This window comes from Pteronotus mesoamericanus, unplaced genomic scaffold, assembly GCF_021234165.1.
Source record: "Pteronotus mesoamericanus isolate MK-2021 breed Mesoamerican mustached bat unplaced genomic scaffold, CSHL_Meso_final contig_246, whole genome shotgun sequence".
Classification (NCBI taxonomy): domain Eukaryota; kingdom Metazoa; phylum Chordata; class Mammalia; order Chiroptera; family Mormoopidae; genus Pteronotus; species Pteronotus mesoamericanus.
The window spans coordinates 8,472,672-8,489,379 of record NW_026555104.1 but is presented as its reverse complement, the minus strand read 5'-3'; the positions used below and the strand labels follow the sequence as shown (position 1 = coordinate 8,489,379).

Here is a 16,708-nt window from a genome sequence, read left to right as displayed (position 1 = left end):
TGGGGAGGAGGAGACTCGGGCGCAGAGCGGGGGCCGCGAGAAGCGGGAAGGGAGCGCGGGGCGCCGCGGGGCTGGGACTGGCCCAAGGGCGCCCTCGCCGCAGAGCTGGGTGTGGGGGCCGAGCCGGAGGGCGGCGGGCCGCAAGCGCGGAGAAGTTTGGCGGCGCAGGGGCTGGCGTCCCTGGGTCGCGAGGCGGCGGCGTGGGGGCCGGGGCCATGGGGGCGGGCGCGGAGGCGGCGCGGCGCGCACTGAGTCCCCCAGGCGGCACTGTCGCCTCGGCGCAAAGTTAGCCTGGCGCCCCGGGACGAACGCCGCAGCCACTGGCTGCCCCCGGATCCCGCGTCGGCATGGGCGAGCACCCCAGCCCGGGCCCTGCAGTGGCCGCCTGCGCCGAGGCTGAGCGCATCGAGGAGCTAGAACCCGAGGCCGACGAGCGGCCGCCCGCGGCGCCGGAGGACGTGAGTGCCCCCTCCCCCGCCCGGGCAAACTTTCTCGGGGGCGGTAGGAGGAGAGCTGCCCCAGACTCACCTCCGTTCGGCAACTTGGAGGTTTCAAGGTGACGCGGGAGCGCCCCGGATTGGCCGGGTCCCCGCGGGCGGGAGGGAGCGGAGGGACCGGTCTCCCCCAAAGCGCGAGCGCCACCCCCTCTCAGGCTCCCGCGGCTTCCCTGCAAGACACGGCCCCCGCCGCTGAGCTGGAGACCCATCGGCCGCTGGAGCCCCTTCCCAGCGGCTGGTGCAGTGCCCGGGACACAGTGTTTTCCCGCAGCGGCGGCCGCGTCACAGCAGTGACTCTCCTCCCCTCCCACTGGCGACCTGCGGGTTCTCCGAGCCCCAGGAAGGGGCGGGCGCCGCAGAGTCCCTGGAACCCTGCACCACGGACCCCTCAGACGACCCCCTTCTTCTCTTTCGAATTAACTCCTGCCGGGCACCTGCCCTGTCGCGACACCGATTGAAATTCAAGCTGCCCCTCTCCCTGAACCCGGCGGGAGAAGGGACAGGAGTGCTGAGAGCCGTTTTGTTCCCAGAAGGGGGCTCCGGAGTCCCAGCCCGCGTCGGCACCGGCGACGGCCCCCCGGAGAGGATGGGGAGGGGCTGCCCCGGAGGGCTTCCCTGCCATCTGCTGCTCGAGTTCGCCTCCTCCCCCCCTTGGGTCCTGGAAGTCAGCTGCGTAGCCGGCACTGGGGAGTCCTGGGAACTGGAGTTTCTTAAGCCCGGCCCTCTCGGGGTTAACCTGCACTTAGAGGTGGAAAATTGGGCAGACATTCAGCCCTGCCCCGTGGCTCTCTCAGGGGGGAGGATACGGAAGTGAAGCCAGCCTCCCTGCTCCCCGCCCCGCCAGCCCAACCTACCAAACCTAAGACCGAAGACTAAATGTGCCTTGGGAGGGCTTGACATCTTCCTGCGCTTGGGCTCCCGTAGTTAAACCTCTCGCTTGCTTCTGGCCCCAAAGCCCTGGTAGAACCTCATGTCCTCATGCGCTTCTCACTTAGACTCAGCACATTGGGGGCGCCCCTTCCTCCCAAACTGCAGGGAGCATGTTAGTGTTTGTGCAGGGGTGAGTTTTCTGAGTGAGGGGTCTCTGGGCCCCCAGCAGGCTGAGGCCACTGCAGCAGGTCTGATGGAGTGGAGCCCCGGTATGCACTCCCTGGCCCGGGAGCGGAAGTGGATGTAAGCTTTATAGTTATTAGAGGCCCTTGGACAGAGTTGGATGCCTTTATTTAGTCATCGTTGAGAATCACCCGTGTTCTGTTCATCCCTCGGCCTGCCTGTTTTGGAAGGAGGGACACTCCTCTCTACTCCCCTGCCCCCTCGAGCCGCCCCCCCCCCCCATGCTTTGCTCAGCCCAGACTCATCTGGGGAGCCCTCCCCAGGTTATCCCTGGTCTCTTGTCATGGGTCCCTGGACCTGGGGAGCAGCTGGGGGGGGGAGCTATGTCAGGAATGGGGGCCACAGAAGCCTTGGTGATAAGTGTGTTTCTTTCTTTCTCTCCTCTTCCTCCTCTCCTGCACGGCCTCCCTCTCTACCAGCACTGGAAAGTCCTGTTTGATCAGGTATGTGAGCAGTTATATCCCTCTCCTTCCTTCCAGCTCTTCCTGAAATCGGTCTCCCTGCTCTGCACTCCTGAGAGGGTGATGCGGGGTAGGGGTGTGGCTTAGAGCATCTCTGAAACTGACTACACGGTGCTCTCCAGGTTTGGCAGGGGGCTCCCCTGAGACATCCTCCCCTTCCTCCTCCTCTAAACTCAGCTTCACTAGAGCTGGGTTTATACCAGGCAGAAGTTGGACAGTACATATGGAAAGCCGGGGCTGGTCTCTCTATGTCTGGGGATGGCAGCCAGGCCTGGCAAGGGAGGGGAAGGGCCAAGGTTCACATCCCTCCTTCTCCTCTCCCCTGACTCTCAGAGATCTGTGGCTACCAGTGAGGTCAAACTCCTGCCATCCTTGGAGGGTTACTCACAATACGGGCTCTTTTGAAAGCTGACTTTTATTTTTCTGGCAGGAATGGAGGGAAGGGTGTAGGGTAAATAGTAGGTGATTATTTGCAACACCTGAAGTCTAGGTGTGGGGAATGGAACGGAGTCAATGCCAGCTTCGGAATTCAGAGATGGGCATTTGACCTTCTGCCAGGAAGTGGTTCTCTTTGCTTGGTACTCATGTTGAATGCTGCTGTGTATTTCCTTCTGCCTCTTTGTTCCTGATGCAGAAGGAGAGGGGGCAAGAGATGTCCCAATGTGGGGGGATGGTGAACACTGAGGTCCTGGGGTGGCAGTGATTGTGCCATGAAGTTTGGGCAACTTTCAGAGACCGGTCTGATTGGGTCAGAAGGAATATATTTTGTTGGGAGGAAGATAAAGCTGGGAAAAAATTGCTTGGCCCAGACCAACTATATCCTGTTGGAGGCAGGGGAGGACTTTGTTTTTTAGCAGGTGTGCGATGGGATCCAGGCCATGCTTCGGGAAGATTCTGTGTGGTAGTGGGAGGGAGGGGGGCTGGGCTGCAGGGAGGAGAAACACGAGCTAGGAGAACTGCTGTGGGCCTGCACACAGCACCCTGACTTGGAAGATGACCGTAAGGAAGAGGGACACAGCGATGGAGAGGTAGAGGACCTGACTAGGCTGAAGAGATGAGCCGAACCGCATGCCGTATCTTGCCGTGTATAATGCGCTCCTCTGTATAATGCGCACCCACGGTTCAGCACTGCCCATGTTTTCCCCTCAAAAATTTGGGCAAAAGTGTGCATAATACATAGCAAAATATGGCATATAACTTTGAGATTCTGAATTTAGGAGGAAAAGGAACAGTCAGGGTTGGTGTGAAGGGGCTGGCAAAAATGACAACTTCGGTTTCAGACCAGTTCAATTCGAGGAGCCAGCTAAATGCAGATGCCCAGATGGGACCGGAGACATGGAATTGCAGCTTGAAAGACATGGCGGGGCCGGGCTGGGGGTATGGGGTGTCATCCACCTTAACACGAGGCCTGGCTGTGGTTTGGGGAGCACCCAGTGGCTCCTGTCCCGATGGGTGGCACATCTCTCCTGCTCCTCAGTGCCACCCACTCTCCCTCCAGCTCCGACAAGCTGCTGGCCTGCTGCCCTGAGGCAGGCGGGAGCCGCTGCTGCCACCGATGCCGACCAGCGGGCTGCCAGCCCTTCACACTTCTCGTCGGATTTAGAATCAGAACCTAGAACACAGCGTATCACTCTGCTTTTCTCTGTCTGCGTCTGCTTTTCTCATTTGATTAATTTCCCTTGCTAGTCCCCTGGGAGTGAGTTTACATTTTTAGACAAACTGTGTGGATGAGTGAAGGAAAACTTTTAGGATGAAGAATTTGGAATTGGAGGGAGCAGAGAGAATGTGGAAGCACCTAATATCATTAGTGGGTGGTCTGTGCAGTTCAGTTTCTGCCACTGGAGGGAGGTCCCGAGTGTCGCAGAGATGCTCCCCTGCTGCTGGGAAGACCCACCAGCAAGCGTTCTGGACAGGCAAAGTCCGTGCGAGGAGAGAAACTCCCCAAACTTACTCTGAACAAACACTGTCTTTCTCACAAGCGCTGCCTGTTTACTCCCCATCCCTCACGTGGCCTGAGAAGCCCGTTTCTGTCGTCCTCCTTTCCATTGGTGCTCTGTGTTGAAGAACCAGGGCTTGACCTCTGGCAGATGTCCAGCCCCTTTGCCTTCATCCACTTTCTTTGTGAAGCCAACCCTGGACCATTCCCCTGATGGGGCTAAATGAAGAGTAGGTATGAAGCTTCACAGGGACACACATTCCCCTGGGCCTGCTTAAAGGCAGGATTTGGCGATGTTGAACTTGGCGCTCTTAGGAAAGAACTCTGGGCTGGGGATGGCAGGCGGGCCCTGGACCTCATTTCACAGGGTCGGCGGGATGGAAGGCTGGCCCTGGTTGGCCCTTCCCTCCTGGATCGAAGGGACACCAGTGGTTGGCTGGTTTCAAACTGGAATCTGCTGGGACCTTTTTCCAGGTGTTAGGGATGGGATTGGACCAGCTTCTCCATGCTGTCTAGTTCTTCAGCACATAGAATGGCTTTGACCCAGCATGAAGCTGATTGGACCCCAACGGCTGGAAGCTGTAGCCTTGGCCTTTTGGTCTTCTGTGGTTACCCCTCAACTAAATGGCCTGGATGCCTTCTGTGGGAGTTGGGAAGTGAGGGGAACAGGTGACCCCAGTCCCTTGGAAGTTTATTCAGCCAGGCCCCCTGGCTTTCTGGGCATTCGGCTGGCCTGTTCCAGTAGGTGTGGAACATGTTGTCCCTTGCCCCTTCCTTAGTCTTCCCCATAGATCCTAGAAGTTACAGCGGTCAGGAAGCCTGAAGAGCACACTCCTCTCCCCCCACCTCCCATCTTGCCCATCATTTAAAAAAAAATTTATTTACTGCCCTGGCTGGTGTGGCTCAGTGGATTGAGTGCCGGCCTGCGAATCAAAGGGCCGCCGGTTCGATTCCCAGTCAGGGGCACATGCCTGGGTTGCAGGCCAGGTCCCCAGAAGGGGGCATGTGAGAGGCAACCACACATTGATGTTTCTCTCCCTCTTTCTCCCTCCCTTCCCCTATCTAAAGAAAAAAAAATTAATTTACTGATTGTAGGTAGAGAGAAGAAGGAAGGAGGAGAAAGAGAGACATCACTTCTGTTGTTCCATTTATTTATGCATTCATTGGTTGATTCTTATATGTGCCTCAACCCACGATTGAACCCACAACCTTGGCATATCAGGACAATATCCTAACCAACAGAACTACCTAGCCAGGGCCCATGTCCCATGTTCTGTTTCCTATTTTAACTTCTGCTTGAAAGAATTATCTTTTCATATCCTTGGGCTCTTAATGGTTTTCCCAAATACTAGATTTTAAAGTTACCATAAATATTAATCTGTTCTTATAGTATAATATCATGGGAAAATAATGTCTAATTTTTTTCTCTAGTTGACCTGTTGGGCTTTTCCTTCACCATTCCTTCGATTGCTTCGGGCCTGAGAGAGTTTTCAGCCCTGTTCAAATTTCATAAATATATACTTCTATTTTCTACTACTTTTTCTATGATTTAGCGGGGGGAAATGGTCTAAACCTTCACTCCACCCAGATCTTACTCCTATCCAGTTACACCAATGTCACTTATTAAGAAACACATCCTTTGTACATTGTTTGAGAAATGCTTTCATTTGGTAAACTTTTATAGGCAGCTGAGTATATTTTAGGTTTCTGATGTAGTCCACTGATACTTACGATTTTGCTCAGGTAATGTACCTTTTAGTTATTGCTGTATATTTGTTCTATAGCTTCCCTACAAGCTCCTTTTTTTCAGGTTACACTTTGATAGACCCACTTGCAGTCCCTCCCTGAACTCCAGGGAGGTGCCCTCAGGGATCCAAGGTCAAATAGTGGGTCAGGGGCACTTGTGGGACCACAGCCTAGTTAACCCACACAGGGCTCCTGGGATTGGAAAGCCATTTCTGGGTTCACCCTTAAAAGTGCCTTCAAGATCTGCAAATGTTTAGTGACCTTTTGGGTTTGGAGCAAAATTCTGTTAATTTACACAGCACAATTGCTTTCAAGCTCAAACAAGCAAGAGGCGAAAGGGAGAATTAAAAGTAACTTGATTGTGTCTCCCTTTTCCCATCCCATGGGGAGCATGTATTTCCCAGACCCCCCCAAAAGAACTCCAACTTTGCTGATCTCCCAGAAGGAAAGCAGACAGGTCTTAATTATAATTCGTTAAATTATAAATGAGAAAAAATGTGTAATGACCAGAGCACGGTGCTGCTTAGATGGGTTGCCGGGGAGAGAACCCTGAATTTGGAGTCAGACCTGGGTTCAAGCTTACTGATTTTGTGATGGAGGGCAAGTGGCATGAGCTCTAAGAGCCCCGGTTTCTTCCTCTTTAAAATGGAGGCGATCATCTTTAACTCCAGGGGCGATTGTGGGAATTCAAAGGAAGTGGAAACTCTTTTCACAATGTCTAATAAGCAGTGGTCCTTTGCCAACTGTCTTTTGACTGGGAATCAGAATGTGCTGAGAAGAAGCACAGGGCCACTTCTGAGATCCAGGTCTTCTCAGGAAAGGTGGCGGCCTCTCTAAACCAGATCCCTCCCAGGCCAGCCTCCTGGATGGAGAGCCACGTCTGAGCCCAGAGGATTTCCCTGCTTGCTCTCCCCTGTGCCTCCCGTGCCCAGCCCCCTCCCTTCCAGCCTGGGAGTCTCTCCCTGGCCTGACCCTGAATCCCACCTCATTTACAGCCCTTCTGCAGCTTAAGGGGGCTCTGGTTCCTGAAAAGAGGTTCAGGTGAGACTGCTGCGTGGATTAGTGAGGAGCCACAGAGAAAACCTCTGCCCCAGAGACTGGGACATGGGTGGCAGTGCCCCAAAACACACAGTAAAGAGTAGAGACAAGTTCCCAGAGAGGGACAAAGCCACATCCTTGACTGGAGCCCTCGTTTGGGCTCTGTACCTCCAACTCTCTTCTCAAGGCCACCTTCTGTGGACTTCCCTCCACCACAAAGCCAGCTTCCCTACCCCAGTGACCCTGTCACTCATTCTAAATTAATGCTTTTCTTCTTGACCACTCCCAGAAGTGCATTTGATAGTGGTTGAGCAATGAGGCCAAGGGATCTGAGATCCTATGCTGCCTGGCTGCCTCACATATCACAGGTGCACATGCGTTCAAATGAACAAGCCGAACTGTAGCCCCATTGAGTTGTCTTGGATTCAGATCTCCCCTCCAGGAGCAGACCTTGACCGCAGGGCTGCCTCCCTGATGTTGGCCGCTCTGGGGCTGCTACCACCTGGAGCACCACGGATTATGAGAAGGTTGGCAGCAGCATCTTGTCTGGTCCACTCACTGGTGCAGCAATGTCAGAGCTGGGACTGGAGCCCGGCTCTGCCCCTCCCCTCACCTGTGTTCCTTGCGCCGTATCTCGCAGACTTCTTTTCCTTTGCTTGACACCATGAACGTCTCAGGCCGTAGACAGGACACAGATCTGGCTCATGTCCCACTTCACCTTCTAGCTGTGTGACTGTGGGCAAGCCAGGTAACCTCTGCAAGCCTCAGTTTCCGTTTTCTTATCCATCAGCTGCCCAGAATAACACAAGACAGTGCAATGGTGTGGGATCACACTTGGCAAAGCACATAGTAAGCACCTGATAAGGACGGTTGTTATCTTGTTCCTGAAATGGAAAGAAACGAACTGATTTCAAAATAACCTCTGACACGTACTAGTTCTGGGTCTTGAATCAAAGTGTCCAGATCCCCAATCAGGGGTTCTTTTCACTCTATTGAGCTGACTTCTTCAGGGCAGGAGCTGGAAAACCACATTCCCTGGAACTTTCCAGAGAGAAAGGAGAGAAGTTTCTGGACAGAGGCTGCCCAGAGGAGCACTGATGCCCAGGTGTTTCCTAGAGGGTGAAGGACGAGAAGGCTGGGCACAGGGCCCAGTCCTGTGTTATGGGAATGAGTCAGTGGGTGCCTGGAGTTGTGAACCCCTGGTGGTAACAACCCCCCTTACTCACCCCCACCAGATCTTTTGAAGCAAGGTGCTTGTTTGCATCGGAAACATTTCTTTGAGAGAGCAAACAGTGAATGTCTACATATGTCCTTGTATCATTTTAATCTCAATAGCCCTGTGAGTGAGTGGTTCTATCCCCTTTACAGAGGAGGAAACTGAGGCCCAAGGAGGTGGGGCTTGCCCAAAGACACAAAGCAAATGAGGACCCTCATTTGCAAAAGAGAGGGGGTGTATGTGGAGGGTGTCTGTGCACAAGGCTTCTGGTGACTTCTGAAACAGGGCAGAGGGCCACGGGAAGGTAAGGGAAGGGACTGGGTGGCCCTTGTCCCGCCCAGCCTGCTCCTGTTAGGGGTCTGTCTCCCACTCCCTCCTCCCTATGTTCTCTCAGCTCCCTCTCTTTTCTGGGGCACCAGAGGGACCCTTTGATGGCCTCCAGGAGACACAGGAGGAGGAAGTGTGTTTGGGCTAAAGGGAAGGGGTGGGCAGATGTAAGACCCCCTCCCTGCTCACCGCCCCCCGCCCCCCCCCCCCCCCCCCCGCAGTCTCCTGCATTATGGCTGTGACTCGGCTTTGGCCCCTAGGCAGCTGTGACCTGTGAGGAGAGATGAGTCAGCATGGGCATTATTATGCCTGCTCTTAGGGACCCAAGGGGCCTGGCTTTGAGTCACAGCCTCCAGCTGCCAACTCAGAATCTATGACCCTCCAAGGCCTTCCTGGTGCCGGTGGGGGGTGGGGGGGTGGGGAGGGGGCTCTGAAAGAGGAGAAGCAGGCTTCCAGGAGGTTCCCTCCCAGGGTGGAGGGGCACGGCCTGGTGGACAGGGGTGGCCCCCAACCCAGCTTCCTGTGTTCCGGGGGACGGCTGAGAGCCCTTCTTTTGCAGCTGTTGAGAGAGAGGAGTAGCTTTCTGGAAACATGCTGATTGTTCAGCTGCTCAGCCTGAATTCAGGTCAGGATGCTTGCTTCCATGCAAGAGGAAGAAGGGGATTCTGGTTTCCCCCTGTCTGGGAGAAGCCCCCAGAGAGGGTGAGCGGCCTCCCCACAGACCCCTGATGTGGCAGCTGAAAGAACAAAAATAACAGATCTGGGAATCCTGGAATCACCTACGCTTCGCCAGCTGTCAGGGGCCTGGCCGAGTCCCAGGGGAGCACGAGGGCCCCACATGCCCCCTGTGGGGAGACCCAAGGACAGGAGGGGTAAGGACCTGGATTTGAGGAGAGAGTCTTCTTCCTAGGGGGGCCTGAGGTCTTTGAAAATTTACTCCCAGCTCCAGCTTGGAGCAGGCCGGACGGTGCCCCATTCTGCTCACTGGGGGTGCCTTGGGGCATGTCGTTTATCTCTGTGTGCCTCAGTTTGTGTGTCTGGTAAAGGGGACTGATCACCCTCTAGGATTAGTATGAGAAGTAATAAAATACTTGTGAAACTGAGTATTCCAGAATCGGGCAAAGTCAGGGGAATGGTGGGCAGCGGCGTTTCCCTAAGGGGCGCATCATCATCCTCGTTGGTGAGGAAGGCGAACTGGAAGGGAAAGCTGCTGCTCTGGTACCCTCGCCTCCTGACCCCGGCAGCTGCAGGGCTGCCTGGTCCTGATTTATGGGGCTGTAAATATCTGTGGCCAATGGACTCTGGCTGTTGGGCAGGACAGCTCTGCTGCGCCACAAACCCCCAGGCAGCCCCGTTAATTCTGCCCTGCGCGGAGGCCGGGTAACGATGCAGGGAGCTAGGGAGCGGCCGATGGGCCGTGGTGAACGTGCCCCCCCAGGTGGGGAGGGCAGTGGCCGGCGCCTCCCCCTGTCCCAGCACATGTGACCTGTGGTCATTCCCTAGGGCTCATTCTGTCCTGATGGACAGAGAAGAGACAGTGACTGGGGATGGAAGCCTTCCTTAGATTCCAGGGCCCAACCTTCCAGACCTGAGTCACTCACCATGACGGCACCAGAGGTGCAGCCTTTGGGGTCCTTGAAAGGGCCCACACCCCTCACTGAGATCTAGGGCTCCTGGTGGGTCGGGGAGCGGAGGGTCCCCCTGGGAGAGAGAAGGGAATCCAAGTACTGGGAGCTGGGACCAGATGTGTAGTTGTCCTGGAAATGCTGCTTGTGCAGATCACACAGACGGTGGCTATGAAACAGATGTGCTCCTTTCTTTCTCTTCCGCTTCTCTGCTGCTGGGTAAATTCGGAAGCCTCGGCCTGGCTCGCCGCCCTGCCGCGGGAGAGAGGAGTGGCGCCGCTGTCCGGGGTGCTGAGCCGGCACGTCGCGGCTCCGGCAGGGTTGTTCCCTGAGAGCCCAGCCCGGGGGCGTCTCCTGGGGCCTGCATTCCCCCCAGGCCTGTGGCCGGGGCTGTGACCCGACGGGCTTGTAACTGCAGGCGGACTCCAGACAAAAGTGTCAGCTGCCTTGGGGGCCTGTGCCACTCACGAGATGGAGGCAAGAGGCTGGTGTGGAACCACCAGCAAAGGGAACAGGTGTCACGAAAAGGAAAAAAAAATTGCCTCTATTATGGATGCATGCATTTTTGCCTAAAGCGTGCTCCATGGAGTGTTGCTATGGGAAAAATACTATAATCCAGTAAGTTTGGGAAATGCTGCGCTGGGCAAAATCCAACAGGTTTCTCCACTGTAAAATCTCACAGAGTTCTTAATTCTGCATTGCACCCTTCCAAGGGGGTTTCCCAAACTTACGGGGTCACAGAACCATTATTTCATGCACCATCGTGGGCCTGGCATTCCATAAAATGCGCGCTGGGAAGCCCTGAACCAGCTGTATTTCACGAAACTGAACGGGACAGAGAAAAACAAGGCAGGGCAAGGCTGGACCAGTTATCCCCCGAGGAGGAACCCTGAACTGTCTCCACTTTGATTACTAACTTGCTTTGTGATCTTGAGCTAGTTTCTTGGGCTCTCTCTGCTTGTTTTCCCATCAACAGAGTGAGTGTGATACCTGGCACGTAGTCAGTTCTTAGGAAATATCTGTTTAACGAACGAGTGAGAGGATTGAACTGGGGTCTCCTAAACGCCTTAGCCGATGGGGGAGTACAGCCTCTGGGCCCTGCACCTGGGTGGCAGCCCGTCTGCACATGTTCCCAGATGTTCAGACGCGGCCAGCTTAGCTCTCTGTGCCCCATTTTTCTCCCCCTGCAAAGTGGAGCCCATAATAGTACCTACCTCATAGGATTGTTGTGAGGTGTAAACAGGGAGGCGATACAATTTATCCCCTGACATGGGGCCATAGTGAGAGTGAAAGGAGTGCTGTTAATGGCCGTGCTCACATAGTAGGCCCACCAGGCCACGGCGTGAGGGGGCTGCGGTGAGGCAGCGCCCGGAGTCAAGCTCCTCCTGTGCCGCCCCAGCAGGCAGAACGCAGAAGGCCCCTACACGGAACAACTCACAGTGCGCCGCTCGGGCTGGGGCGGGGCGCTCGCGGTGCCCTCTCCCCTCTCCTGTGCCTCAGAGGTCACACAGGCCCTGGGACTCTGCAGAGTGGCTCAAAAACCTCTCTAAGTCAGGGATAGGGAGAGTCCTTCTGGGCGTTGGGACCAGACGTGTAGTTGTCCTGAAAATGCATTTTGTGCAGAGCACACGCTCAGGGTGGTTCCTTTCAGCTCTCCTGGACCATGGGTTATGATTCCCTGATCTGCTGGCCCTCTCCCCAGTGTCGCCAGGTGACAGCATAGACCTCACCGCCACCCCCCACCCCCACACCCCGCCAGTGCAGAGCTGCCTCATCCTGATGCCGAATTTCCCATCACCCTTTGACTGGTGCCGAGCAGATCCGCTGCCCCCCACCGGCTGCATGGGTTGGGACTTCTCTTTCCCCATCCCCCATCCCCCATCTGCACAGGCCACGCTTGTGGGCTCGGGGGTGGGATGGGTCCTTCCTCTCCTGGAGAGCGAGGGTTCCTGCCACGTGACTGATGGAGAAATGGAGGCAGTGTGCTGAGTGATCTGCCCGGGCCGGAGGAGGGGAGCCTTCTGGAACTCTACCCGCTCCATGCCCCAGGGAGGGGGACAGGGCCCCAGGTGGCAACAATATGGAAAGGACTGGGCAGGTCTTTTTCCCAGTCTAAGTCATACATGCACTAGGAAGGGTCCAGGGTGGGATGTGTGGCTAAACGGGTGTGGGGCCCAGGCCTGGGCAACTTGGAGGATTAAGGGGCCAGAGGGCTGGGTGCTGGTGGGATTAAAGTCCCTGCGGAGCCTCCCCCACCGGGCCCCTCGCAGCCCTTTTCAAGGCTGAGGCAGGCGGGCGGGAGCTATGGGGGGCAGGCCCTCACTTTGTGCCTCTGCCCCTCTGCCTCCAGCGTCCCTCACTCAGGCTGAATGTGGACTTGGCCTCCCCCGCCCTGCACAGCGCCGGCCCTATTCAGGAGGCAGCTGCTGGGATGAGGCCCACTCCTGGCTCCCCGTGGGGCCCCTGCCTGCGGCCCATTCACAGCCTCTTTCCTCCGGCTGCCCTGCCGCCCCCCGCCCAGCCCTGGTCAGGCTGCCTCCAACCCGCCCAGCCAGACCTCACCCCGAGAACGCCCCCCTGCCGAAAGTGGGTGAATCCAGGCCATGGGACAGAGAGCTTTGTATCCCCAAAAGCTCCAAGCCAGGGTGCTGGTGTGGTCTCACCCCCCATCGCTGGCCCTGAAGGAAGTATGTCCCCAAGGGACAGCCAGGCGCCCTTCACAGGAGTGCTCCCTGCTGTGCTGTGAATGAGGTGCTGGAGCTGGACTCCGGGAGACCCTGGGACCCTGAGGGCGCTGCCCTGCGTTTGCCTCGACCCACCGTGACCGAGGAGATGCCACCCTGCTTGATAGATGAGGTGATTACAGCTCCAGATGGTTACCCTAAGTGACACAAACTGGTTAGTGGCAGAGACAAGATTGGGATTTTGCCTTCCATCTCGCAGCCTCTTTCAAAGCTCCCAGCTTCCTTCCCAGGCAGTGGGTCCTGCCTCCCCCCGCCGCCCCACACATCCTCTCTGGGGCTCTCTCTGTGTTTCTTCTCCCTTTACTGCCCACTCTCTGCCTCTCTCCACCTCCCACCTGCCCCTGTGCCCCGTGCCCACTGTCAGCCTCTGCTCTTGTCCCCATCGTCCCAGGTGTGTGTGTGGGGAGGGGGCTGGAAGGCATCCTGTGTGCGTTTGTGGAGCCCAGGCAGCTGGCCCCATCCCTGCCTCTCCCTCCCCGCTAGTCACCCTCCTTCATCCCTGAGGCCTCATTATTAGGGTAGCGATGACCCCCATTGTCTGGCCTGTCTGGCTCTGGCACTGAAAGGTAGGGTTTGGCAGAGAAGGGAGGCTCGGCCTGATTCCAGCTCATTCTCTGCAGTCTGGAGCCTGTAATGTGCTTGGGGCAGGACTGGCAGGCCCTGGTGGGGGCTGGGGGCTTGGGGAGCCATAGGGCAGCCCCTGTGACTGAGACAACAGCAGGGAGTCCGGGAGGGGGAGCTGGGGAGCAGGTGGTTCTTTGTCTGGAGCAAGAATGAAGGAGAGGGGCCCTCGCCTGATCTCAGCCCCTCCACCCCACGGCCTCCAGCCCCGAGCCCCGAGGCAGCCCCCGAGAGGCAGCCTCTAGACAGAATTGGTATCTCTGCTCCCATCAAACGTGAGGCCATGGGGCTTCCTCCCTCTGGGCTGAGGCAGGAGGGACTCCATGCTGCCCTCCAGCAGTGCTCACGGGGTGGGGGCGAGAATGGATTTTCCCAGGACCAAGGGCTGCTCTTAACCCCCACTCTCATCCCTCGTCAGCCCACCCAGCTCGAGGGCCTTGTGCAGCTAGGCCTGACCAGTGCGTCCCCCACGGGGGGATGGGTGGGGCCAGCACCACAGAAGGAGCCCCTGCCTGGCTGACTCGGCCACGTTGCCTGGAGGCCATGTTGCCCTTCCAGGAGTCACTTTCCCGTTGGAGCCATAAGGAGGTGAGAACTGTTACTTTTTGAGGCTCCTTCCCATTTTAAAAGTCTGTTTAGAAGGGCCGTTGAGACTCCTTGAGCCCCTCCTCTCCTGGGTCAGCACCCAGCTCCTTGATCCTCCCATGTTGCTTCGGAGCAGCAGGGCAGACAGTCCCGGGGGCCGAGGGCCTGCGGTGAAGCTGCCTGGGCGTGGAGCCCTGGCTCGCTGGCCGCGGGCCCTGTGCCCACCTCCCAGGCCTCTCTTTCCTCGTCTGTAATACGGGCTAACAGTAAGATCTACCTCATATGGTTGTTGGAGGAAGTCAAAGAAATGATACACATAAAGCGCTTGGAACAGTATTTGGCCCCCTGAAAACACCAGTATTAGGTATTTTTATTCTGAAAGGCCTTTATCAGGCAAGGGTAGCTGAGTTTTCTGAAATGTTCTATCACGTGAACCACATAGGTGTCATCCCTGAAACCTGGTGTTTGGGCTGGAGGGAGGGGACCCATACAGATTTTTCAGTAGGCCTCCTTGGAGACGCCCTCTGTTGTTGAGTCCTGGGGAGGACTGGAATAGTCCCTGACTTGTGACTCTTGGCTCTTGCTCCTGGATTGCCTTAGAAATGCTGCGCACAGAATCAGCCTTCCTAAAATAGTCCTCACGGGCCTTATCTAGAAAAGGGGGAAATGTGGGTTTGGTCTTCTGGGCACCCTTGTCACACATGTGGATGTTGTGGCATCTGTTGCCTTTTAAAATCTCAGCAAACCACTGCAGCGTCTCCAGGGCACAGTGAGCTTGTGTGGGGAAGCACCTGTGCACAGGAAAGCTCTCGGTATCCACAGGAGATGGTGCGCGTCATTGCCAAGCAGGGTGGGTGCTGTGGGGGGGGGGTGTTGAGTGGGTTCTTCAAGGAAACGGGGACCATGGAAGAGGGATGGAAGGGTTGTGGGTTTCTCTAGGAGAGATGAAGAAAATCCTTTTTTCACTGAACTGATGAGACTTTCCTTGAAAAATTAGCACCTATTTTTTATCTGAACATCCACTGTTTATTCACCCAAATAATCTTTACTGAGAGCCGCTTCTGCCGGGCTCTGTGCCTAAGCACCGGGGATGTGAGTGACGCTTCCTTTGAGGAACCAGCAGTCCAGTGAGGAGTTGAAAGCAGAGAGCAGCGCGGGGTGGCGGCTGGAGGTCCTCTGTCCAAGGTGGGGGGCCATCACTGAGGGGTGCCCTCCCAGAGCCAGGGACATCCAAGGAGCTGGGGAGGGTGAATCAGGGTCTCCCAAGAGATGAGGGAGAAAGGAATCCTAGGAAGAGGGACGCATGTGTGCACAGGGTAAAAGGGCGATGCCAATAAACAAACGGCACGCAGAGCACAGCACCGTTGGAGAGCCCTGCCCGCCCCGTGTGTGGGGCTCTGCGCCTGGCAAGGCCGGCCCCCTGCTCCGCTGGCCTCGAGTGTCCCCGGTCCCCGGAGTCTCTCTGGCCCCAGCCCAGAAGTCCTTCCTCCTCCTCTGCGCACTGCCTGTTCATTCCTGCTTTCCCCTGCCTGGAGTCAGGAGTAAGGGCGGAGAGGAGGGAGTTGAACCTCTCTGAGTCTCAGATTTCTTCTCCACACACCAGACAGCTGGATTAGGTGATCTTGAAGGTCTCTAGGGCCTTCTAGGATTTTCAGTGGTTGTCCAAGCCCTGTTTGAACGTTCCCCCTGGGGGCCTTGGACACATCCCAGGTACCACCTGGGCCTCTGTTGGCAGAGGGCTGGGGACAGGAGCTGGCGAGTGGTGGTGGAGGCGGGGCGCCTGGGGCAGTGCTGAGGGGGGATAGAGGCCCACTGACCCCACTGCGTGTCTGTGCTTCTCCCTCAGTGTGACCCTGGGAACACGGGCTACATCAGCACAGGCAAGTTCCGCAGCCTCCTGGAGAGCCACAGCTCCAAGCTGGACCCGCACAAAAGGGAGGTGCTCCTGGCTCTGGCCGACAGCCATGCGGATGGGCAGATCTGCTACCAGGATTTTGTCAACCTGGTGAGTGCCCTGGGGTCCTTGCTTCTGGGAGGGGCCTGTCTGGGCTGGGGGTTGTGGCTTCGAGAACCTTGTGGACAATTCAAGGGATCTCTTGGCCCACATCATCGAAAAAGTCCAGGCTTCAGCGTGGTATCGCCAAGGACCCAGTTTCTCTTTGTCTCTCGGTTCTGCCTTCTCAGTGCCCGCGTACACTCTGAGAAGCCTCTGGCAATTCCAGACCCTCCTAGTGTGGCAGCAAAGTGGCTGCAGCTGTTCCAGCTCTCGCACCATCAGGCCTCACCATCAGGAGAAGGGAGGAACCCTTCTTGTGATAGCTCCCTCACAAAGGGTTTCCTCTGTTCCATTGGGCCAGATAGGGTCAGTTGGGATGAGTTGATTGACTCAAACCAATCAGTACCCATCTCTAGAGCTGGAAGTGGCATCAGTTCCACCAAAGCAAAGGGCTGGGAGTGGGCGGTGGGAGGGTATCATTGGCAGGAGGGGGCCTGGGCCGTAGATGTGGGCGGATCAGGCCAGGCCTCTCTAGGAGCCTTGAGGCACACAGGTTAAGGCCAGAGCTCGGCAGACCCGCTGGCAGATGTTCTGGGTTGTTGGAGGGACTGGAGACAGGAAGCCCGTGGGTCCTGCCCACTGGCCTGCTGTCTTCGAGTATCCCGCTGGGGGTTACTGCTGTGTTATTACTGGGGAGAGATTGGAATGGGGTTCGGTGGGGTCAAGCAGGAAGCATTTCGCCTGCCATGGAATGGCTGGGTTGACGGTAGAAGACACATGAACCAACAGGATGAGCACAAGGC

General features: G+C 56.7%; 1 protein-coding gene across 2 annotated transcripts in view; it reads left to right on the top strand.

Moving 5' to 3' along the window:
- The first annotated feature begins 342 nt into the window (after positions 1-342).
- The window catches only part of RHBDL3 (rhomboid like 3), a 44,575-nt gene continuing 28,209 nt past the window's right edge, over positions 343-16,708 (top strand). Inside the window, exons 1-3 of one of the 2 annotated variants that reach the window (XM_054572933.1) lie at positions 343-458; positions 2,030-2,053; positions 15,756-15,914. In XM_054572933.1, coding sequence (XP_054428908.1) covers positions 348-458; positions 2,030-2,053; positions 15,756-15,914 — 294 coding nt within the window. In that variant the 5' untranslated portion in view covers positions 343-347. The remainder of the gene's footprint in view (positions 459-2,029; positions 2,054-15,755; positions 15,915-16,708) is intronic. The other variant, XM_054572934.1, reaches the window with a different exon arrangement.